The sequence below is a fragment of the Podarcis bocagei genome (genome assembly GCF_964188305.1).
Source record: "Podarcis bocagei genome assembly, chromosome: 13".
NCBI classification, from domain to species: domain Eukaryota; kingdom Metazoa; phylum Chordata; class Lepidosauria; order Squamata; family Lacertidae; genus Podarcis; species Podarcis bocagei.
Window position 1 is genome coordinate 15,108,661 of NC_138138.1, and position 25,159 is coordinate 15,133,819.

At 49.7% G+C, this 25,159-nt stretch overlaps 1 protein-coding gene across 1 annotated transcript in view; it reads left to right on the top strand.

Annotated features, from left to right (window-relative positions):
• The window catches only part of FAM171A2 (family with sequence similarity 171 member A2), a 41,722-nt gene that overhangs the window by 13,186 nt on the left and 3,377 nt on the right, over positions 1 to 25,159 (top strand). Inside the window, 7 exon segments of the mRNA XM_081166218.1 lie at positions 3,698 to 3,925; positions 13,644 to 13,736; positions 16,038 to 16,196; positions 17,604 to 17,780; positions 18,958 to 19,074; positions 19,922 to 20,048; positions 23,603 to 25,157. Coding sequence (XP_081022344.1) covers positions 3,698 to 3,925; positions 13,644 to 13,736; positions 16,038 to 16,196; positions 17,604 to 17,780; positions 18,958 to 19,074; positions 19,922 to 20,048; positions 23,603 to 25,157 — 2,456 coding nt within the window.

Consider the following 25,159-nt stretch of genomic DNA (forward strand, 5'->3'; position numbering starts at 1 on the left):
GTGTGTGAAAGGGCAAGCCGAGCATTTGTTGGGAGGGGGCACTGTTCTGGCCCCAGCACCAGCGCCATGGTAACCCATGGGCCTGCTGAAGGATGCGGGCCTAGGCCTTGCTCTGTGCAACGGTCCCCATGGCAACAAACTCCAGCGATGGGAAGGAGGTTATTCACATCACTTTGCTTTCTAGGCCTGAGTGGAGCTTGGAAGGAGGGGGTACTTTGTAGGACAAATGAGGCCGTTGCCACGGTGACAGGACCGCAATCCAAAAAGGGGGAGGTTGGTTTGACTGCTGAGGGCACGGGCCTTTGGACGGCAGGAAATAATCAGGGTTTTTTTAGTTGGGGGGGGTGGAGTGGGGACCCCGTGTCTGTACTATGGGTAGAAAAAACCCACAGCATTTTCTCAGAGATGCATGGCAGGCAACTTGCTACAGGCTGCTGTATGAACCATGGCTGGTCAGTTTTAAACAGAGTTCATGTTTGGAGTTTTCCAGGGGCTCCATTTCCAGAAACATGGGCTTCTTGGTAGCAGCACCCGTCTGTTGTCAAGGAAATAAACAACTACAGTGGTACCTTGGGTTACAAACACTTTGGGTTACAGACTCCGCTAACCCAGAAATAGTGCCTCAGGTTAAGAATTTTGCTTCAGGATGAGAACAGAAATCGCGCAGCGGCAGCGGGAGGCCCCATTAGCTAAGGTGGTACCCCAGGTTAAGAACAGTTTCAGGTTAAGAACAGACCTCCAGAACGAATTAAGTTCTTAATCCGAGGTACCACTGTATCTGACATCTGAAGGCAGCCCCGCAGAGGGAAGTTTTTAATGTTTGATGTCTTACTGTGATTTACCGTATTTTTTGCTCTATAAGACTCACTTTTTCCCTTCTAAAAAGTAAGGGGGAATGTGTGTGCGTCTTATGGAGCGAATGCAGGCTGCGCAGCTATCCCAGAAACCAGAACAGGAAGAGGGATTGCTGCTTTTACTACGCAGCGATCCCTCTTGCTGTTCTGGCTTCTGAGATTCAGAATATTTTTTTTCTTGTTTTCCTCCTCCAAAAACTTGTGGTCTGGTGCGTCTTATAAAGCGAAAAATATGGTAATTTGTTGGAAGCCACCCAGAGTGGCTGGGGCAACCGCAGTCAAATGGGCAGCATATAAGTTATTATTATTACTATTACATTTATTATTATTCCTATCTATTGCACCCTCCCTTCCCACTGGCAGAGAGGGAGCTAAAGAGCCATGTTCGCTCCCAGTGCGGACAGCAGCAGAATGGGCTCTGGCTTTTACAGCCTTTCCTTTAGGCACCGCAACCTAGTCCTTCCATTCCTTTGTGTCTTCTACATAGCAGTGAGCAGATGAGGTGCCTATAAGGGGAACATTTTACAGAACTTCTGTTGCTGGGGGATTTGGGCCTCCAGAGCCCTTTGTCTCCTATTGAAAGTTGGGTTGCTCACTGGTCACAAAAGGAAACCAAACAACATTCCTCCTCCCAGTCAGCCTGTTTTCAGGTCAGATGCCAGAACAGCAAGGGGAAAGGAGAAATGCTGTGTGTTTTGTTTGTAGGGGCTGTGGGGTTGTGTGTTTTTTTTACCATTTGTCTTAGGTGATTAGTCTGATTTTACATTGCCCAAAACTACTGGGAGTGCAGCTGCTTGAGTCTGTCCCCTGATCTGCTCTGTGTTCTAGTCCTCCGGACCAGAGATCTGTACATCTGTGCCCTGTCCAATAAGTTGGTTTCCCCCCAAGGGTAGCTCAAAATGTTTTAACTCAAATTAAGTCAAAAATAGCTTTGTTTTGGTGGGGTCTTTTTACACAATGGCCTTTGATTTTTCCAAGTCACGCGGTAACAGGAAGTGCAAAGGAGTCGCGCTCTGTATTTCAAATGTTATTCTAGCTGTGCAAATTGAGGGGTGCTAGCTGCTTCCTCTTCCCCTGCAAGCAGCTACTCTCTGAATGCGCTTTGTGAGCAATGACTGACCCCAGCTCCACCTTGATTTTGCGTGGAATCCTACCCCCAGCCCTTCTTCCAGGCAGCCCGTTGATGGAGAGAGGAAGCAGCCCTGTGCCTCCCTCCAGCTGGAGCTTCCTGGTCACCAGGGAGCTTACATCCAAAGCCAAGCGGAGTTGAATCAGCCCCTCTGTCCGGAGGTCTTCTTCTGTTTGCACGCAGGGTGAGGAGAATATGTCAGGCAGGCAGCCAGCAGAAGAGATCTTTGCCATGTGTGACCAATCCTCAAGTTTGCACATTGTTGGAATGGACTGGGGTGATGGGAGCCAGCTCCGCTTGAGCTGCAGGGAATTGCACAGCGGGAAATACAGTGAGACAAACCTTTTGCTAGGGTTTAGTATTCTTGAACGGCTCAGTGAGATATCCCATTTTTGCTCCCCCTTCTTGCTAGCACTGCTCCACTTTCACTGTCTGTGTCTAGAGTACGTTTCCCATCACTGTGGAGTGATCTTTCATTTATTTGGGATAAACAGATGGCTATAAGAATGCATGTTAATGTCTGCCTGTTATCCCCCCCCTTTTTTTTTTTGGTCTTTTGAGTTGCATCATTCTGCTATGGGAATATAACTTGCATAAGGAATTCTTCATATTTCAACTAGAATTCGAACTAGAATTCCTGCATTGCAGGGGGCTGAACTAGATTGCCCTCAGAGTCCCTTCCAACTTTATGATTCTATGATTTACCAGCCTGCTTTGAATTGTGGTCACACAGAGGACTTGGGGGAGAACTGAGGTCTTATTTGTTCCTGAGCAGTGTGAGAGGGTCAGAGGTGGCAACTTGAATAAAATAACATATTGGGGTGCGCAGGTAAGCCCCACCACACATAATCTTATCACAAGATGTGATGCACACACACCATTTGAATGGCAATGCCCATCAACTTCGGTGGGACAGCCTCGTAACATATTCTGTTGGGGGGGGGGGAAACGACGCAGATGAAGGGATCTTGGCCTTTAGGAGTTGGTTCTATAGGATACCCTGCTGGTTTCCCCCTTCTTCAAACCCAGGAAAAAATAAATACCACAGCCCTCTCCTAAGCCTTCCTCAATTTGCAGATAACTCAGGGGAGAAGATTCTGTGCTGGGCGCATGGAGGAGGGAAGTTACCAGAGGAGGAGAGACAGTTGCCATTGGCAACTAGATGTGTGGAATCCTGTTGCCCACAGCACTGCTTTTCACTTGTGTGACTCACATATACACAAACCATTACCTGAGTGGTTGTGATGTTCCTGTGCATTCACAGGCTAGCAAAGAGCGCATGCCAGACACAGAGTGTGGAAACTGGGGCAGCTGCAGTGAGGGAAGCGAGGAGTTGGATTGCCGGAGAGGAAATCCTCGCACGCAAAGGAACAGCGGGAGGGGTTCTGTGTTGTGAGCAGAAATGAGCGAAAGATGATATGCTGGGTAGCCAAATAGGAAGAGGGCCGAGGAGACAATCCATCTTAAGGACAATGGACCAAATAGGGTGGCTACAGGAAGGTCATGGAGGCCTTAGAGGTGGAAAGGAAACCGAATGCCCCTTGTTGTTTTAACTAACCACACCTTTTGTTCAAATGAAATGGCAACATGAATACCAACTAAGGAGGGGAAAGGCCACTGGGAAACCATACAAGTTACTTTTGAGTTGGGGAAAACATTGGGGGAAGCTTGCTGTCCTCACACACCCTTTCTGTATTCTCTCTTTTTCCTCCAGAGGTGGTCATCAAGGTCCAGGTGTATGAGAACGGCGACCTGTCCCCACTGCCTCAGGCAGCCGTGGAAGTGTATGGCAACCAGACATCTCTGGCTTCAGGCGCCACCGACCATGAGGGTGTCAGCATGCTTCCCATCAGCTACCGCCTGGGCACATGGGTCATCGTCACAGCCTCCAAGCGTGGTTTTGTTACAAACTCTGTTCCTTGGCGCGTCAACAAGCTGCCACGTGAGTTGCGGTGCCCAATGGCTAGGAGAGAGTCTGGGTGGCTAGAATACCACTGATTTTTTTGGGGGGGGGGCTGTCAGTGCATGATGGGCACTTCATGGGTGGGGGGGTCACAAAGGATGCAAACTTTTATCAGCTTTCACCAACGTAACTTCTGTAGGAATAAAGGAAAACGTGTTGCTTTGGTAGGTAGAAGGAGGTCACTCCTTCTCGGTGGAATAGTGGTGCTTCTCAATATTTTACAGAAGAGTCATTTCACTTGGATGATGGCACGGACCCAGCATCTCAGTGTCACATGCCTAGATTGCACTCGGTATGCACGACTCTCATATCATAGTGTGTGTTCAGTACACAAGAACATTTACAAGAGCACTGCTGGATCTAACCAAAGGTTAATCTCAGTGCTGGAAATTGGCCAGGCGTGTTGTGTGACTGGGGTGGCTCCAGTTGCGACCACGTGGAGATCTCTGGATGCTAGGTTGGCGACTGACATCTCCATCAAGCTGGCCCTTCTGGCTTTCTTAAGCAGGCCAGCAGAAGAGCTTATTTATTGCATGTATAAAGGTAAAGGGATCCCTGACCATTAGGTCCAGTTGTGGCCGACTCTGGGGTTGCGGCGCTCACCTCGCTTTATTGGCCGAGGGAGCCGGCGTACAGCTTCCGGGTCATGGCCAACCAGAGCAGCGCGTGGAAACGCTGTTTACCTTCCCGCTGGAGCGGTACCTATTTATCTACTTGCACTTTGACGTGCTTTCGAACTGCTAGGTTGACAGGAGCAGGGACCGAGCAATGGGAGCTCACCCCGTCGTGGGGATTCAAATCGCCGACCTTCTGGCAAGTCCTAGGCTCTGTGGTTTAACCCACAGCGCCACCTGCGTCCCTAGATTGCATGTATAGATCACTTTTTTCTCCATGTACTTGGTTCACCCCCCCATTAGTTAATTCCTACAACGACCCTGTGTGGTAGGTTAAGAGGCTGTGAATAACTCCAAGATCACCCATTAAGCTTCATGACTGAGTGGGGATTTGAACCCTGATCTCCCAGACCAACAGTTTAATCACTATACAACATTTCCTTCCTAGTGTACTTCTGCTATGGGGCAGCTTATTTCGGGGGGGGGGAGAGATATAATTTATAGTGAAATAATTCAGCCATTTGGGGTGTGCAGAATAAGATGGGGAGCTCTCACCCCCTTGCAAATGAAGCAAAGCACACGCATTATGTGTGAACCCTTAGTGTGCACTGGCAAAGACTAACTGGCGCTGGTAATAAGGTCACCTCATTGACCCACCCTGGGGGTTGGAAGTGAAAGTCACAGCTGGCGTATAACACTATCAATAAATTCTGCCTGTAGGCAGGAAATAGGAGGCAACCAACACACACATGCATAAAAATATAGATGTCTTGTGTTTACATACCTATTTGGACACAGGAGAAGGCCAGAACAGGAATTTGAATTAAAGTGCATGTACACTGTTTCGGAAGCAGGTTGGATTAGCTTCCAGTTCACATATCTCAGTCCCTCCAAGTGTCCTTATTTTCCAGGGACAGTCCCGGATTTACAGAAGTCGTCCTGGTTTCTGATTTGATCCCGGAATGTCCTGCTTTTCCTTAGGACACCCCTATTTTCCTCAGAGAAATGTTGGAGGGTATGGAGTTATGTCATCCCAAGGAGATAAGTAACACTACAACCTTTAGTGTTTAGATGTCTGAAGGCATCCCTGTATAGGAAATTATTTTTTCTTTTTTTTCATTTGATGTTCTTTCCCGAACATCGTTTTTCATTCTCCCCAGGGTTCTAGTTCCTGTTGCTCATCAACATACCATGCCAGAGATGCCGACCGTGATTCAGGGAATATTTCAGGGAAGCAATTCAGATTGCTCAAGTCACATGCCAAAGGGGATTGCAGCTCCCAGCCCTCTCAGAAACCACTAGCCAGTCAGCCCTGTGAAAATTCCTTCTTGCCATCAAATTTGGAAACTTTAAGTAAACATCCACTCATGAGTTTATAGGCCAAACCTCTTATTGGCCTCTAACATCTTTAAAACTAGATATTTATGTACCGTATTTTTCGCTCTACAGGACACACTTTTCCCCCTCCAAAAATGAAGGGGAAATGTGTGTGCGTCCTATGGAGCGAATGCAGGCTTTCGCTGAAGCCTGGAGAGCGAGGGGGTCGGTGTGCACCAACCCCTCTCATTCTTCAGGCTTCAGGAAGCTATCTGCAAGCCTTCGGAGCGCGGCGGGAGTTCCTGCTGGGCTCCGAAGGCTTGTGGATAGCAGCCCGAAGCCCGGGGAGCGCAGTGGCAACTCCCGCTGCACACCCCAGGCTTCGGGCAGCTATCCACAAGCCTTCTAAGCGCGGCGGGAGTTCCCGCGGGGCTCCGAAGGCTTGCGGATAGCAGCCTGCAGCCCGAAGCCCGGGGAGCGCAGTGCCAACTCCCGCTGCACTCTCTGGGCTTCAGGCAGCTATCAGCAAACCTTCGGAGCGCTCCCCCAGCCCGCAAGCTCCAGGAGCGGCGGCAAGGCTGTGCGCAACCTTGCCGCCGCTCCCGGACCTGTTCTGGGGTCGGGGGAAGCTCGGGCTTCCCCCGCCCCAGCCCCGCGGCTAAAAACAAAGCCAAGACAGCGAGTGGGATCTATCCCGCTCGCTGTCTTGGTTTCTGCCAAAGCCGCACACAGCCTCTCCTGGCTAGAGAGGTTGTGTGTGGCTAAAGAGGAAGCCAAGACAGCCAGTGGGATGGATCCTGCTGGCTGTCTTGGCTTCTTTGCTCTTTGGGGATGGGGGAGGAAATAATTTTTTCCCTCTTTATTTCCCCCCCTAAAAACTAGGTGCGCCCTATAGTCCGGTGTGCCCTATAGAGCGAAAAATACGGTATGTACCCTTCAAGAGAAAAGGCTAAGGAGTAAACCCTACACAAATCCGAAGTGGAGTCGCTAAGATGGTTGGAGAGTATCTTGTATGCCTCCTTCCAGCAACTCAAGCAACACGGGAAGCAGCAGTTTTGAGTTACTGGTCTCTGCAGCCACAGCAAGAGCTGTGGTTCTCCAGCCGTTTGACTTTGCCCCTGGAGACACACTCCTGAGACAAACAGATGTCTGAAGGAGTGTCTCCACCCCCATCATTCTGCCCAGACACTGAGGTCCAGCGCCGAGGGTCTTCTGGTGGTTCCCTCACTGCAAGAAGCCAAGTTATAGGGAATTAGGCAGAGGGCCTTCTCGGTAGTGGTGCCCGCCCTGTGGAACACCCTCCCACCAGATGTCAAAGAGAAAAACAACTATCTGACTTTTAGAAGACATCTGAAGGCAGCCCTGTTTAGGGAAGTTTTTAACTTTTGATGTTTTATCGTGTTTTTAATATTCTGTTGGGAGCCGCCCAGAGTGGCTGGGGAAACCCAGCCAGATGGGTGGGGTATAAATAATAAATTATTATTATTATTATTATTATTATTATTATTATTATTATTATTATTATTATTATTATTATATTATTATTATTATTATTATTATTATTATTATTATTATTATTATTATTATAACAACCCTTCAGAGTTCTGTGGGGGGTGGGAATACACATTTATTTTACATGTAGGAAATATGAGGTTCGTGGTATTATAATTAGTAAGCCATAAGTGTTATTTTCCCCCTGGTTTATTGCTTCATCAACATTTTTTTTATAAAAAAAATAGTTTAAAATAGTTTTCTACAGCTCAGAATGAACAGTGTAAAATTATGATGCCAGAAAAATCTATTTTTTAATTGTTGCTATACGTTTTGCTTCTGAACTGCTTCCCCCCCACACACCTTAAAAGTTCAAAACTGTTTGCACCAGACCAGCTTTCTTGGATCCAGTTTTCATGCAAGCTACTCCCTCCTCTCACCATCTTATATAGGCTAACAACAAACTTGCTCTCAGAATTGCAGAGCCTTATGTATCCAAAATGGTACTATCCATGCACCGCCCCACAGGAAGGCATTAACAGGGCTCGTAGGAAACCCTCGTGGGATTGGCAGAAGTACGGGAAACTCCAACTCAGGCTGTTGACAACTGTGCATCCTCAGTGACCACAGAGCAATGACTGATGGTTGAAGTGGGGGGGGGGGGAACCCAGGCGGGTGGAGTATGGAGTGGGATAGTTTATCCTGGAAAAAGACACAGCAAGCTGAATCGGAGCACTCTTCGCTGCAGGATTTTGTGGAAGATCCCGCATCTTCAAACTCCTGTGTCATAGATTGTGCGTGAGTCGTAAATTGGGATACGCTGGGGTTCCAAGAAGCCATGTTAGGGACCACTTAGGTCTGTCTCCCCTGGAGAGTGATGAAATCGGAGTTATTTCAGAGTTATTTCTACTTCTCATGTTTTAGGGTTGAACTCTCAGATTGAACCAGATTGTAAGGCTGAGCCTAGGCTCAAATTATGCTCTAGCTGCCATCCTTTGTGAGAAAGGGAGAGGGCGGGCTGTGACAAGCCTTGCCAGATGTGCCTGACAGGGCCATCTGTCTAGCACCCTCCATGTTTTCCTCGTTTTTGGCCATTTGTCTTGGCTCTGGAGGCCTTGGCTGCTCCAGGATGCAGTTGTGGGAACACTTGTTAGAGCTGGTTGACAGATTTATTGAAGATGAACACGTTGAAATTCTGCCTTCTAGGAAACTCGATTTCCATGAAGTCTACCATCCAACTTGTCATGGAATTGTAGAGTTGGAAGGGACCACGAGGGTCATCTAGTCCAACCCCCTGCAGTGCAGGAAACTTTTGCCCAACATGGGTCTTGAACCCACAACCCTGAGAGTAAGTCTTGTGCTCTAGTAAAGGTAAAGGGACCCCTGACCATTAGGTCCAGTCGTGGCCGACTCTGGGGTTGCAGCGCTCATCTCGCTTTATTGGCTGAGGAAGCCGGCGTACAGGGTCCGGATCATGTGGCCAGCATGACTAAGCTGCTTCTGGTGAACCAGAGCAGCGCACGGAAACACTGTTTACCTTCCCGCTGGAGTGGTACCTATTTATCTACTTGCACTTTGACGTGCTTTTGAACTGCTAGGTTGGCAGGAGCAGGGACTGAGCAATGGGTGCTCACCCCGTTGTGGGGATTAGAACTGCCAACCTTCTGATCGCAAAGTCCTAGGCTCTGTGGTTTAACCCACAGCGCCACTCGCATCCCCTTGTGCTCTACTGAGCTGGTAAATGTATCTCTCCCTCCCTGATCACTGCTACTTGACCCACAATAAAAGCCATGAAAACTGTGAATAATATAATAATATTTACTTTAGTTCAGATCCTATTCCTGCAACTGTGTTGTTGTTTTTTAAATACAAAAATCAAGCTTTCTAAAATTGCCGTGCTATGAGGCTGAATGAACCACGTAGACTTAAAAAGTTTTTACTCTGCTTTGTTATGTGGACTTGCAAATTTACTCTTCGCTTGCAAAGAGATTCAGTTCAATCTAACAGCTTCAGTGGTTGTTAGCAATAATTTCCAGAGGATAAGAGGACTTTCTCCTGCCCAAAGGGCTTAACAATCTTGTAATTCAACACAGGGGAAACCACAGAGGAATGGCTGGGAAATCCAGACAGAATGAATGGGAAGAGCATGTGTTTATATATCAATTACATGTGGTTATGATTAGTTACAGCACAGTATTGCATCTAGAAAAGGTGGGTTTTGAGAAAGGATTTGAAGGAAGAAAAGCTGGCATTGCAGAGATGCTCTGGGAGGCTCTTCCAGGCATAAGGGGCAGCAAGGAAGAAAGGGAGAGAATCAGGAGCTGGAAGAGCAAAGATCACAGGTAGGGTGGGATGCATTGAAATGTAAGAGCAAAGAGATAAGAGGTGGGGGCAAAGCCACGGGGGGTGGGGGCTTTGAATAAAGAGCCTGCACTGGGGCCAGAAACAGCAAGGCAGCCAAGTGTAGGGGTATAAGGTGGGATGTGGGACGCAGGTGGTGCTGTGGTCCAAACCACTGAGCCTCGTGGGCTTGCCGATCAGAAGGTCGGCGGTTCAAATCCCTGTGACGGATGCCTGTGCAAAAATATTTTTGTCCATCTGCAAGAAACTTGCAACTGTGGCTCAGGCCCTCCTTCCTCAATCTATTCCACCCAAGTTATAACGACAAATGAAAGCTGTTGGGATGCTGCACTTGCAAACAGCCACTGGGAAGAGGCAGATTGCTTGGATAACATGGTGCCCAGGGATGGGGCAGTGGTGGCGCTGTGGTCTAAACCACTGAGCCTCTTGGACTTGCTGATCAGAAGGTCAGCAGTTCGAATCCCTGTGATGGGGTGAGCTCTTGTTGCTCTTTCCCAGCTCCTGCCAGCCTAGCAGTTCAAAAGCACGCCAGTGCAAGTAGATAAATAGGTACTGCTGTGGTGGGAAGGTAAATGGTGTTTCCATGCGCTCTGGTTTCCGTCACAGTGTCCCGTTGCAGTTTAGTCTTGCTTGGCTGCATGACCCGGAAAGCTGTCTGTGGACAAACGCTGGCTCCCTCGGCCTGAAAGCGAGATGATCACCGCAACCCCATAATCGCATTTGACTGGACTTAACCGTCCAGGGGTCCTTTACCATGTGGTCAGAGCAGCAAGAGGGGTGAATTGTTTTGGCCCCAGAACACTTGGTAAAGGTGAAGGGGACCAAGGTAAGATAATGCAAGGAAATTGGAGTAGCCAGGTGAGAGATGACTAGGGGGTGAACCGGGATGGAGAGAGACAGATACATTTTCCCCAGTGTTGTAAAGGAGGAAGAGGCAGAGCATGGCAATAGACTGAATAAGGAGAGAGAGAGAGAGAAAGAGGAGGATTTGTATCTATCCAATGAGGTGAGCGGTGATGCTGTCAGTGGCTAAGGAGAGTGTACAAAGAACACTTTAGAGGAAAGATGAGAAGTCTTGTCTTGAGCTTATGAAATTACAACCAAGTATTCAAGTGGAAGTGATGCGGTGGCGCTGTGGGTTAACTTGCCGATCAGAAGGTCGGCGGTTCGAATCCCTGGGACGGGGTGAGCTCCTGTTGCTCAGTCCCAGCTCCTGCCAACCTAGCAGTTCGAAAGCACCTCAAAGTGCAAGTAGATAAATAGGCGGGAAGGTAAATGGCGTTTCCGTGCGCTGCTCTGGTTTGCCAGAAGTGGCTTAGTCATGCTGGCCACATGACCCAGAAGCTGTACGCCGGCTCCCTCGGCCAATAAAGTGAGATGAGTGCCACAACCCCAGAGTCGGCCACGACTGGACCTAGTGGCCAGGGGTCCCCTTTACCCTTTACCTATTCAAGTGGAAAGATTGGCTAGGATAGCGTAAGCAGCTGGAGTTGGAGGTGAGGGAGACCGTTCTGGTCTAGAAAGAAAGTGCTGGGTTTCCTCAGTGTACAAGTCAGAGGCAGGGAACCTGTGGTCCCCCAGCTCTTGTTGCACTCTGACTCCCATCAGCCCCAACCAGCATGGCCTGTGGACAGACATGATGGGAGTTGTAGTCAAGCTACGGTTTCCCCACTCCCAGTCTTGATGGTACCAAAAGCCGTGGGATTTAATGAGGTCATCCAGAGACAGTGTGTGGGGGGAAAAAGAATAGCAGAGGTCCAAGAATAAGAGCCCTGAAAGACCCCATTGGAGAAGGGGAAAGTGGAGGAAAAGCTTCCCCTTGTGGAAACATAAAAGGAGCATCTAGGTAGGAAGAGAACCATGGTTAAGAGATGAGGGGTACCTTATACATGCCTTCCCCCTCCTCCTGCTCCTGTTCCTTCTCTTCCTCTCCACCTTCCGTTTCTCAGTTCTCTTTTGTGGGGCAGCGTTATATCTGCACTGAGGTTATTCACAGCATGTTTAGATTTAATCAGGGTTTGCAAATCCATCTTTAAATTATGGTCTGGAGATGAGCAGATTTTGCAGCTGCGCTGACTCATGATGGAATTGCTATCTTGGGATAGGATAATCAGAAATCATTGTGTATACTATCAGTATTCCCACTCCACCATTAGTATTTCCATTAAACTCCCCACCCCACTTTATGATGGACCAGTACTAATAATAAATTAGCAGGGGGGGAGGAGGAAGAGCAAGCAAACTCCTCTAATGAGTGGTTCGTAAGAGAGAACAAGCAAAATGGCTCAGTTCAGACACCAAGCCTTGATTAATGAAGCTAAATAATGGTTTGATGTGATGTCTGAATAGTTTGTGTTTGGCTAGCAAATCACAATTGGAGACCACTTTCTAGAATGGGTTTGGAAACAATGGTTTGTGTTAACTGTAAATCACCATGAAAGGCAGGATGCTGATTTAACTAAGGGCTCATCACTGCCCCACTGCTTTCCCCCAGGGAAACCCAATCTTAACTTTTGAATTGGAGCAAATATCAATTGGGTTTTCTCTGGATTGACGTTTTCTCTGATTTGCCACTAAATACAGTAGAACCTCTACTTACAGACGTAATCAGTTCCGGAGGTCTGTCCGTAAGTCGATCCAGGTTGCTGGTAGAAGCGCCATTGTGTGCAGGCGCATTTGGCGGCAGCGCGCTTCTGCGCACGTGCAGATGGTGGCAGCCACTTCTGCGCATGTGCAAATTGTGGCAAACCCAGTATTTACTTCCGGGTTTGCCACGGTCGCAACTTGGAGGCGGTTGTAAGTAGAGGTTCTACCTTGGTGGGTTTTCCTGGGGAAAGCAAGGGCAAAACCATTCAGACTCTTGTCTGCAAGCACGGAACAAGCAGAAAATAACCCATGCTTTCAAGCGGAAGTGTAGACGAGCCCTCGGGTTTGGTGTGATGTTTAAATTAATAAACAATACCTATGACTAGTACTTTGGAAGCTATTCTGCCTTGAGAGTGGAGTATTGACAGATAACCGAAGAAGAAAAACAGTTCTAAACTGTGGTTTGCCAGTTGTACACCTGGAAGCTCAAGTGTTTGAGTTCGAAACTAGGATTAGTGCAAGCCATAGACTGGTGTGATGTTTGGGCTGAGTCTTTGCAAACGATCACATCAGAGAGGAGCACACCCAATTTTTTCTTTCCGTTTCTTTTTCTGCACCTCCTGCCACCCTGCAACAGAACTCTTTCTAGGGGCTTTTACCCCCAAGACAGACTACCGTATTTTTCACTCTATAGGACACACTTTTTCCCTCCAAAAATTAAGGGGAAATGTGTGTACGTCTTATGGAGCGAATGCAGGCTCCTTGGCTTCAGTGATAGCAACACGAAGCCTCTGAAGCGCAGGGGGAGCGCTCCCTCCACGCTCCGGAGGCTTCGCGTTGCTTTCGCTGAAGCCTGGAAAATGAGAGGGGGTCAGTGCGCACTGACCCCTCTCGCTCTCCAGACTTCAGGGATAGACTCTCCTGGCTTCAGCAAAAGGAACCTGAAGCCTCCGGAGCGCAGCAGGAGGTCCCACGGTGCTCTGGAGGCTTCGGGTTGCTTTCGATGAAGCCAGGAAAGCAAGACTCTCCCGGCTTCAGCAGAGAGAGAGAGCTGCGCAGCGCCCCTTCAGCGAAGCGGGAGGAGAAATGGAAGGGGCTCCGTTTCTCCTGCCACTTCGCTGAAGGGGCACTGAGCAGAGAGGGGGAGAATTTATTTTTCTTGTTCTCCGCCTCTAAAACAAGGTGCGTCCTATGGTCAGGTTCGTCCTATAGAGCGAAAAATACGGTACTTCATGAAGTTATCAGGAAACTTGCTGCTAGGCACAGAAAGACTTTGAGTAAGTCTGATTCTTTCTCTCTCTCTTCCTTCCCACAATTTCCCTTTGCAGTCTATGCCTCCGTCAGCCTCTATCTGCTCCCCGAGCGCCCTGCAACACTCATCCTCTATGATGACCTGGTACAGATCCTCCTTGGCTCTCCAGGTAAGTCCTCCGTTCCATTTGTCAGAAAGTGAAGGGCATGTGGCCGGCACCCGGGGAGCCAGCTTGGCTGTCTGGGGATTGGGGATCCCACACAATTGCTAGTGCCATCTTCTGGGCTGCAGGGGATGTTGGTCCTGTTTAAAATTGCAGAGCACATTGCTGCCCTCTGTGCACACTACTAGGAAGTAAGTGGTGGTTAGGGGAGACGAAGGAAAACATTGGCTTGCTCTGTGCAAGCTCTGCACCTCCTCCAAGGCCTCTGGCCTGCAGGGGGGAGGCAGTCATCAGCACCATGCCAGTTCGCAGGGGGCAATTGGGAGAGACGTCTGCAGTCCAAGGGACTTTTTGAGCTGGGCTGGATGATGGGAGGAGGGAAGTAGGAAGGTCAGTGCTCTGGGCCTTTGCTAGAACTGTATAAGCCAGGGATGTCCAACAGGTCAATCATGATCTACTGGTCGATCCCCGGGAGGTTTCGGTAGATCGCGGTAGATCGCTGGCTCCTCCATCCAGCCCCATCCTCTAGATCGCTAGTGCGGAAGTTGGAGTTTTTGCAGCAAGGCTGACTGTCTCGTTTGCCATCTCTTGGTGGGGGCTTTTTATAACTTACTTGACCTAATCCCCAAGCTTAAGAACTTTGCCCTGAAAACCTCCCCCCAAAAATGGGATGTACTTGTACTTCCCTAATAGAAGCTCAACAGCTTTGACCTGAACCCTTTAAAAAACGGGACGTTCCTCCCCCAAAAAAGTTCAACAACTTAGACCTGAAACAGCCCCCAAATGTGAGGTTCTTCCCTTTAAAAAAGCCCAACAACTTTGACCTGAACCCCCCCAAAAAGGGGTAGATCACTGCCAGATTTTAATTGTGTGAGTAGACTGCAGTCTCTTGGAAGTTGGACGTCCCTGGTATAAGCGAGTGAGCTGAGGAGGTGACCCTGGGTTAGGTGTGAGCTGGTCAGGAGTCTGGGATTGAGATGGATTGCTGTGCTGTGAAGTGGTGGGTGAGAGAATTAGGGTGGGGGGTGCTCTAGGTCCCTGGAGGGAGATGGCCAGTGACCTCTGCTCTGATCTAATGGGCTTGATAAGAGAGGTGCCTCCATAAACTTGCCAAATGAGGCAAGTCACTCTCATATTGCTCACCTTTCATAATTTCTAGCCTTCCTGTTATCCATGAGGAGGAGTCGAGCATGGTTTGCTCAGCATACTGAATCCTCTTATCAAGGGCTAAATACGTTTTTAAAAGGTGAATTAGTCAATATAAACTCACAAAAACTGGCATATATACAGAGCAACGCAACAGGATTCAAATTCCACGTGTTGTCATGAATTTGAGCAGCCCTATGCTATACAGTGGGACGTGGGTGGCGTTGTGGGTCAAACCACAGAGCCTAGGACTTGCCGATCAGAAGGTTGGCAGTTCGAATCCCTGCAACGGGGTGAGCTCCCGTTGCTCGGTCCCTGCTCCTGCCAACCTAGCAGTTTGAAAGCACATCAAAGTGCAAGTAGATAAACAGGTACCGCTCTGGTGGGAAGGTACACGGCGTTTCCATGCACTGCTCTGGTTCACCAGGAGCAGCTTAGTCATGCTGGCCACATGACCCGGAAGCTGTACGCCGGCTCCCTCGGCGAATAAAGCGAGATGAGCGCCGCAACCCCAGAGTCGGCCACGACTGGACCTAATGGTCAGGGGTCCCTTTAACTTTATGCTGTACAGTGGTACCTTGGGTTACATACGCTTCAGGTTACAGACGCTTCAGGTTACAGACTCTGCTAACCCAGAAATATTACCTTGGGTTAAGAACTTTGCTTCAGGATGAGAACAGAAATCATGCTCCGGTGGCGCGGCAGCAGCAGGAGGCCCCATTAGCTAAAGTGGTGCTTCAGGTTAAGAACGGACCTCCGGAACGAATAAGTATGTATGTAACCACTGCACAGGACTCAACAGCTGACAGGCTCTTGCACTCAGCAGTAGCCACCTCAGAAATTTGACTTCCAAGGCATGTTCGGAAACCAAAGCATTTACTTCTGAGTTTACGGCGTTCAAAAACCGAAACATTCGTCAACAGAGACGTTAGAAAACCAAGGTACCACTGTATATTGCTGGCAGCGGCTCTTGTTTCCTGAATGGTGAGCAGAAAGCACTATGCGCGTGCTCGGGGATGCTTCCTTGCATTTGACAGGTCGCATGTCCACAATAATCTCAGGTCACAAACTGTGGGCAGGATCGGGCCGAGCTGCATCCCACGGTTTTCTGTGTGAGTGCTGCCTCGGTAGGCCGGCAGCTGAAATGCTTGATTCTTACAGGGGCCAAGAGCCAGCCGTGGGCTCAGTTCCAGCGCAAATCCGCCCGCCTGCCCCGCAGCTCCACCTACAGCCAGCTCTCGGCCTCCCTGACCGCCGCCAGCAGTGGGCCGGATATGAGGGGCTTCCCATCTTTCATCGGGGCTGAAAGCAACGGCAGCGGTAAGGGGACTGGGCCCAGATCCTGGGTGAAAAATGGTGAGGATGCGATACGGAATGTTGAAGGCTGTAGAAGCAGCCCTTTGATTGCTCAGAGGGATAGTTTTCTGCCTTAAAGCAGTGGATTTGGGGGCAGCAAACAGATTGCAGCCGCCAGATTTCTGGCTGGGGTTCTGTTTAGATCTCATAGTGTCCTTTTTTTTAAAAAAGCAGCAGCTGCATCAGTGGCCAGTTCATTTCCAGACCCAGTTCAAGGTGCTCACATGAGTGTGTAAAGCCCTAAAAATTATTTAGGCCCTCAAAACCTCAAAGACCACCTCCTTCGTTGCAGACCCTTTTGGGTGCTGAGATGGACAAAGGGGCCCTCGTGGTAGTTCCTCTGCCCTCAGAGGCCTGGGAGAGGGCCTTATCTGTGGCGGCCCCTAAGCTGTTCAACTCAGAAGTTCATCCGGCACTTTTATTATACAGCTTCCGGCAAGTGCTGAAGGCACACACCTCTTTACCCTGGATTTTGTTACACGAGGTGTGTGTTTTTCTGACCCACCTTACATTTCTGATTGTTAAGTTGTTTCAAACTGTTTTTAATACTGTTGTGTTTTGCAACCTGCCCTTAGGGTGAAGGGCGAGTAATTAACAAGAAGAGGTTTGTTAGTACAGTCATACCTTGGAAGTCGAACGGAATCCATTCCAGAAGTCAGTTCGACTTCCAAAACGTTCGGAAACCAAAGCGCGGCTTCCGATTGGCTGCAGGAAGCTCCTGCAGCCAATCGGAAGCCCCGTTGGGCGTCCGGCTTAAAAGAATAGTTCGCAAACCGGAACAGTCGCTTCTGGGTTTGTGGTGTTCGGGAGCCAAAATGTTTGAGAACTAAGCTGTTCAAAAACCAAGGTACGACTGTATAGCTTTATCAACTGGACAGCTCAGTTGGTTAGAGCGTACTGCTGTTGACACCAAAGCCACAGGTTCGATCCCTGTATGGGACTGCTGAATATTCTTGCATTGCATAGGGTTGGACTAGATGATCCGCGGGGTCTCTTCCAACGCTATGATTCTATGATCATTTTAATAATAATAATAATTTATTATTTATACCCCGCCCATCTGGCTGGGCTTCCCCAGCCACTCTGGGCGGCTTCCCAAAAATACTAAAACACTGCAATACATCAAACATAGCTTCCCTAAACAGGGCTGCCTTCAGATGTCTTCTAAAAGTCTGGTAGTTGTTGTTCTCTTTGACATCTGGTGGGAGGGCGTTCCACAGGGAGGGCGCCACTACCGAGAAGGCCCTCTACCTGGTTGGGTGGGGTGCATGGGGGGGGGCTTTAGTTTTTTCTGCCTTGGGAACTAAAGTATCTTGGGATGTCTCTGGAGGCAGAAGCAGCTCTTTTCCTAACCCTTTTGTCCCCTCGCAGCCAACAGCACATGGCTGGAACTGGTGCCCATCGTCGCTGTCAGCGTCCACCTCTTCACTGGCAACGGGACAGAAATCCAGCTCTCTGGCTCCGTCCACCTCTCTATCCCGCTGCCGCCTGACACTGCCGCTGCAGCAGCCACCAGCGTGCCGGCCTGGCGCTTTGACCTCAAGAGCGGTGAGAGCGGGCAAGATCCTCCTGGTCTGCAGACACATACGAACTGCTCAGTTCTTGCCACATTCCACAGGCACACAAGGCAGAGAGCAGTGTTGCTTCTGTCGGAGAAAGCACCCTGCAGATGTATACAAGGGTCTTGTGGCAGGGGGTGCGCCAGCCTCTTTCCAGACCCCAAGCAACTCCCCTGTCACCCGTGGCCGTGCAGTGCCATAAAACCACCTAAGTGCTTATAAAAGTCCATTAGCAGGACTCCAGGGGTAGGGAAGGAATTATGCCACATCTGTAAATGGAAGACTGGTTGGGAGGGGGGGCTATGCTCTTATAAGGGGGTTATTATTGCTGGTGCTGAAAGCATTTTGAGTTGACGGCTGGATTTCTGCTCCCACTTTTTGATTCCAGTTTGGGACCACCTGTCATTTGTGGCTGAAAGGAAGGGGATTATATGGACATTGTTTGTTTCTACGGTGCCCTGCTTGCTCCAATTTGCCTGGGTCTTCTTGGCTCATCTAAGGAATGAGCTCTATTGAAACCTCTGTAGCAGCGCATGGTGGGTTCATGAGGATCCACTGGCCTGTCTGAAATTGGGGGGAAAGTTCCTGAGGTGCCCAATTGGGGCTGGGGGAGCCATGGAATCAAGAACTATGCCTGGGACCACATTGGTTCTCTAGGTTGCCTCTTCCTCCTTCGCATTTCTTCTGCACAACAGAATATGTGGCCTGCTGTGCTATCTACATTATCTCTCACTCGCGCGCGCACACACACACACCTGCTAGCCTAGCTGTATAGCTCTGTCCTAGCTTATGCCAACCTAGCAGTTTGAAAGCACACTAGTGCAAGTAGATAATTAGGTACCGCTGTGGCAGGAATGTAAATGGCATTTCCATGCGCTCTGGTTTCCATCACAGTGTTCCATTGTGCCAGAAGCGGTTTAGTCCTGCTGGCTACATGCCCCAGAAAGCTGTCTGTGGACAAACTCCGGCTCCCTCAGACTGAAAGCGAGATGAGCGCTGCAACCCCAGCCTTTGACTGGGCTTAACTGTCCAGGGGTCCTTTACCTTTTATAGGTTTTGCAGGTTAGGGATGGGGCTGGTGAGTGGCCAGCCCTTCACCTGGGAAAGGGCTTGGTCCAGATGGCCTTTCAGGTTACTTCTGATTCAGCAGTTCTTCTTTCTCTCAGGTCTGTGGATTCGGAATGGGACGGGCCTCATCCGCAAGGAAGGGAATCAGCTTTACTGGACGTTTGTCTCCCCACAGCTGGGCTATTGGGCAGCTGCCATGCTATCTCCAACAACGGGTAAAATATCACCACCAAATTCTTAATTACTTTGCTGAAGAACCAGCCAGGAAGGTGCTAGCAGATCTCTTGTGTTAGCGGGAGTGCACATTCTCTGCACACCTGTGGGAATTTGCTTGGAATGTGGTATCTTGTGAATTAAGAATTCCTGAAAAATGAGTGCCTCTCAGTTTGTGTGGAGTGGTTGCCAAACAAGCTCTGAATAAATGCAACCATAGCTGGGGTGGGTGACATGCTCAGAAAAGCATGATAAAAACTGAAAAAATGCAATAGAAATAAGTCTGGGATTAAGGGAAAGGGCATCTAGGGAGAACCAAAATGAATATGGGGAATAAATCCCTCCCTGCATAAATCTGCTCATATTTATATTTGTAGATATCCAGTGCTATTTTTCTAGAAAAGAGGTGCTGGAACTCACCATGAACACCTCCCTTGTTCTCTTGCAATTTCAATGGCACCCATCTGGTAGGTCCCAGCGAGTTCCCGCTGGGAAAAAAGCCCCGTATATAAATCTTCTTGAAATTATATTCCACTAATCAGAGCATTTTTAATCAGTCCCATCTTTTGATGTTTTAATAAAAAGAAAGCCACGCGCAAAATGTTTAGTAATTAGAAAAATTGCCTTAAAATTATAGGCATGACTTTAAATCAAGCTTTTAAAGAGCCCCCGTGCCTGGTTTGGAAATTTATAAAGTTGGGATTAAAAAAACACCCACAAATTAGCTACATCTTTATGCCCTGCTGGATCAGATCCAGGGTAACCCCATTTAGTACGTCATCCCATTTCCAACATAGATGCTTTAGGGAAACCTTCAAGTCAGCCCCTAAAGAGGTCTCTTCGTTGCAGGGCTGGCCAGTGCAGTTGGAGGCATAAAGGACATTGCCACCTACCACACAATTTTCTTGCTCACCATCCTGGGTGCCCTGGCATTGCTGGTCCTCATCCTGCTCTGCCTGCTTATCTACTACTGCAGGTGAGTGCTGCTTGCCCAACTTCCCACTTCCAGCCTTGTCTTCTCAAACCACATTAATTTTTCTAAAGCTCACCCTCCCTATCGCTGCAAGGTCTTATTTACTGTATTTTTGCTTTCATTTCATCTGGGTATTGTGGGGGTCGGGAACTGGCAGCCCGCAGGCTGGATCTGAGCCAATGGGCCATTTGAACCGGGCGCCAGTTGAGGGACCTTTCTTTCTCAAATGGAACTGCAAAAGGACTTCAGCTACTGGGGCTCTGTAGGGGAGGCAGATGGAAGCGGGGAGGCAGATGGAATGTTTCAGGCATCAGAGGAGATCAAGGACAAACCCCTTTTCTCCCCAGCGACCCCTTTAGATACAGCTCACAGCTGCGGTTTCTGAAGGTTTCTCTTGTCAGCATCGCCCTAGAGCCAGTGCACCAACTGGACTCATGCACCTCAACCCCGACTGGGCTAGGCGAGCTGGGTAGCACCGCCAGAGACCTCCTTTCCCACAGGAACAGGTCACAGTGCTGTGGACTCACAGCTTAGAGCTGAGAGCACCGGATTCACTGTCTCAATAATACAGTCGTTGCGCAGCAGAGTTTTGCAGAGTCTTGCAGAGTATAAACCACTCGGAGAGCAGCTCTGTAGAATATCTTCCTTTTATTCTATAACTACAACTATGATACAAAACTATATACAGAGCTGAATATTCTAAGCATAAATCAATGCTACACTGAGAGTCTGCAGCTGCTCTTAGCAGCAATCTTATCTCTAGGATCTCCAACACTCTCACTTTCTCCGATACACTGACTGACTGACTCTCTCTCACACACACAGATATGTTGCTGGGCAGAATAAGTAGATAGGCAGGACACGCCTCCTTCTCTCTGGAGAGTCAGCAGAGACCATCAGGAGATGATCAGGAGATTCTTGGGTATGGGAGGGGTGAAATCCCCTTTCCCTTTTTCACCAGGAAGGGTGAGGGAATTCAGCTAAGTTGGGAGTCAGTGCCTCAAGTTGCCAAGGGTGTCACCAAGCAGGTTTTGTTGTAGGTGATGAACATATACATATACAGTGGTGCCTCGCAAGACGAAATTAATTCGTTCCGCGAGTTTTTTCGTCTAGCGAATTTTTCGTCTTGCGAAGCACGAAATCCCATAGGAATGCATTGAAATTCAATTAATGCGTTCCTATAGTCAAAAAAAGTCCAAACAAAGCCAAATTTATTACAACAAGAGTTTATTAAGTGCTCTTTAAAGTCACACATACTGTAAAGAGCATTTCAAAAATTGAAGGAACAATAAATTAAGTTTCTAAACATGACAGAAAAACATTTAAAAATCAACAAAGCAAAGTGAAGGAACAATAAATTAAGTTTCTAAACATGACAGAAAAAAATTTAAAAATCAACAAAGTGTACATTTTCTAAGACTCTGGGGGACAACTCGAAGAAGGTTCCTCTTCCACTCTTTGCTTCTTGCTGAAGAACCCCCTCCCCAACTGTTCCCCCAGCCGCCCACCACACAGAAATTCAAATCCAGATTTTTTTAAAAAAAACAGCAGAGTGGCCCAATGGTCACAGAAAATCATAAAAATGCAGGAAAAAAACACACAAGCTTCCAGATTCTTGCAAACCTCTCCCCAACACCAAGTCCTTGAATTCCAAACACCCCAACCCAAAATCCAACCCCCCCCCAAAAAAAAAGTTTTAAAAGTTTAAAAGAAGTTTTGGAAAAGCTTCAAAAATCACCAAAGTCTTCAAAAACCTCAAAAAAGGCTACCACACCGCGTTCTGTGAGTTGCTCCTCGAAGTCAAGTTGCAACTGTATTAACGGTGTTAAGAAAAAGGAAACAAACTTGCAAGACGTTTTCGTTTCGTCTAGCGAGTTTTCCGTCTTGCGAGGCATTCATCTTGCGGGGCACCACTGTACATACACACACACACACAAACATACACATACACACAGTGGTATCTCTGGATGCGAATGGGATCTGTTCCGGAGCCCGTTCACATCATGAGCAGAATGCAACCCGCATCTGTGCATGCGCGGGTCGTGATTCGCCGCATCTGCGCATGCGCATGACGCCATTCTGAGCGTCTGTGCATGCACGAGCGGCGAAACCCGTTCCGTTACTTCCGGGTCGCCGCGGGACGCAACCTGAAAAGATTTAACCCAAAGTGACTTTAACCCAAGGTATGACTGTACACACACACACACACACACACACACACACACACACACGTCCTTGGAATGCTTCAGAGATCTTGGATCCGGGAGACCTGAGTTCAAGTCTACCGCTAACATAATCTGGCTCTGTTCCCCATCAGTAAAATTGGAATTATAGAACCTTGCGCCCCAACATTATTATTCGTGGGAAGGAACCGCACTGCAAATTGGAGCCCTCTTGCAAATGATCTGTTCTAGTAGGGCCCAGGCACGAGGAAAGGCAGCTGAGCTGAGGATTGCAGGAATAGTCCTGAGGAATTTGACAGCTGTTGCAAGCACTTTGTTGCAAAATGTCAGGCAGCCTCTGGCCGATTAGTCATGGGTCCATTCCTTTCCCCTCCCACTCTCCCAAGGCTCTGCTCCTTTGCTCTTTGTCACCCAACCCTATGCCCTAGTGAACACTTCTGTGTAGTAAAAGAGGACAGCAGAACCCCAGAGAACAGGCATCCAGACACACATTGAACTGGGAATGGGGAGGAGGGAAATTTCAGCCAGAGGTACCAGCAAGCACCTTTCACTTTAGAAATTAAGTGCTTTGCATGACTACTGGTGGGTCTCAAACCCAGCTTGCTTGTGTCCCGGGGAAGAGGGTTCATTTCCTTCGGCCCTGAATGCCTTGACTTCTAAACTTCTTTAAGAGTCCATTCACTCTTTTACTTTTATAGAATTATATAGGCAGAAAGAGCTGAGAGATCATCTGGGAAATTCTCCTCTCACACCCCCACAGCACACAACCCTACATCCAAAAGGCAGGAGCATCCAATTATTAGTATCTAAATTTGTATACTGCCCTTCATCTGAAGATCACAATGTGGTTCATTGCGAGGTTACAGGGAACCAGGCAGAGGGCCTTCTCAGAAGCTGCGTCTGCCCTGCGGAACACCCTCCCATCAGATGTCAAGCAGATAAACAGCTATGCGATTTTTAAAAGACATCTGAAGGCAGCCCTGCTCAGGGAAGTTTTTAGAGTTTGATGTTGCCCTGTGCAAGGCACATGTCTCTCCCCTGAGCTAGAGCACTTCTGCTATGGCTACCTGTGAATTTATCTGCACCTACATTTTCTTCTTCTTCTTCCAGTGCCAGTGTGGTGTAGTGGTTAAGAGCGGTAGACTTGTAATCTGGGGAACCAGGTTCACATCTCCGCTCCTCCACATGCAGCTGCTGGGTGAAACTGGGGCTAGTCACACTTCTCTGAAGTCTCTCGGCCCCACTCACCTCACAGAGTGTTTGTTGTGGGAGAGGAAGGGAAAGGAGAATGTTGGCCGCTTTGAGACTCCTTCGGGTAGTGATAAAGCGGGATATCAAATCCAAACTCTTCTTCTTCTTCTTCCCCCTTTCCAGGAGGCTGTGCCTGAAGCCACGTCAACAACACAGAAAGCTCCAACTCTCTGGGGCTCTGGATGCCTCCAAGAAAGACCAGGCCACCTCCATGTCCCAGATCAACCTCATCTGCACGAGCCACCTGGAGACGGCCTCTTCCAACGGGGACACGGATGTGCACACACCCATCCTCAAGTCGGCCTTCTCCTCCTCCCGGGAGTTTGAGAGCTCCCGGGAAGAGTTCTTCAAGCAAGTGTCCAACCAGAAAGCCCGCCACGCCAGCAAGGCCTCCATGGCGGACACTCTGAGCCAGCGGGGGGCCCTTAAGGACAGCTACGCTCAAGTGGCGGAGGGCTACTCCCTCAAGGCGGCCCGCTCCATGGATGTGCCCGGTGCCCTGGAGCCCCCTCTCCACGAGGACTACAAGCGCGGCTATTCCCACCAGCGCCCCGAGGACAAGAGCAAGCAGGCGCGCCACGACAGCAAGGGCTACTCGCAGGAGCCCCCGTCGCCGCCGCCTCTCCCGCCTCCCTTCGACCATTACGGGGGCCACAAAGGGGAGCCCAAGCCGCCCGAGTTCATGATGTCGCAGTCCGTGGACCACCTGGCTCGCCCCACCTCCCTGAGCCAGCCCGGGCAGCTCATCTTCTGCGGATCCATCGACCACATGAAGGATTCCATGTACCGGAATGTGATGCCGACGCTGGTCATCCCGGCCCACTACATGCGCCTGGCTCCCTCGGACCAGCCTGCGGGGGGCTCCGAGAGCCAGCCGGACCTGGACCCGGGCGGCATGGGGATCCCTCACCAGTTTGTGGCCGGGGAGCAGCAGCAGAGGCAGCAGCAGCCCTTCCTGCAGCAACAGCTGCAGCACCCGCAATTCCAGCTGCAGCAGCACCCGGGGGAAGAGGCCGAGGGGAAGGGCTGGGGCCCCCACACACAGTCTGTCAGCGGCTCCGTCACCATCCCGGTGCTGCTGAACGAGTCCACCATGGCCCAGCTGAACGGGGAGCTACAAGCCCTGACGGAGAAGAAGCTGCTGGAGCTGGGTGTGAAACAGCACCCTCGCGCCTGGTTTGTGTCCCTGGACGGGCGGTCCTCCCAAGTCCGCCACTCGTACATCGACCTCCAGGGCAACGAGAGGAGCCGCAGCAACGATGCCAGCCTGGACTCTGGGGTGGACGTCAACGAGGCCAAGCCCCCCAAGAGGCTGAAGGAGGAGCGCCTGGCGCCGCCCGCTATGGGGCCCGCTTACTCCAAGCTGGTCTTCGCCGACGCCGACACGGAGCCGAGCAGCAGCGAGAGCCGCACCGCCATCTGCTCCCCCGAGGACAACTCCCTGACGCCCCTCCTGGACGAGAACGCCGACCACCGGGCGGCCACAATCCCCCGGCGCGGGCGCAGCCGCGGAAACAGCTCTCGCAGCAGCAACAGCAACAGCGAGCTGCGCCGCGACTCCATGACCAGCCCGGAGGACGACAGCAACGAGCCCTCGGAAGGGACGGACGACCAGGGGGACAAGAAAAGCCCCTGGCAGAAACGCGAAGAGCGCCCGCTCATGGTCTTCAACGTGAAGTA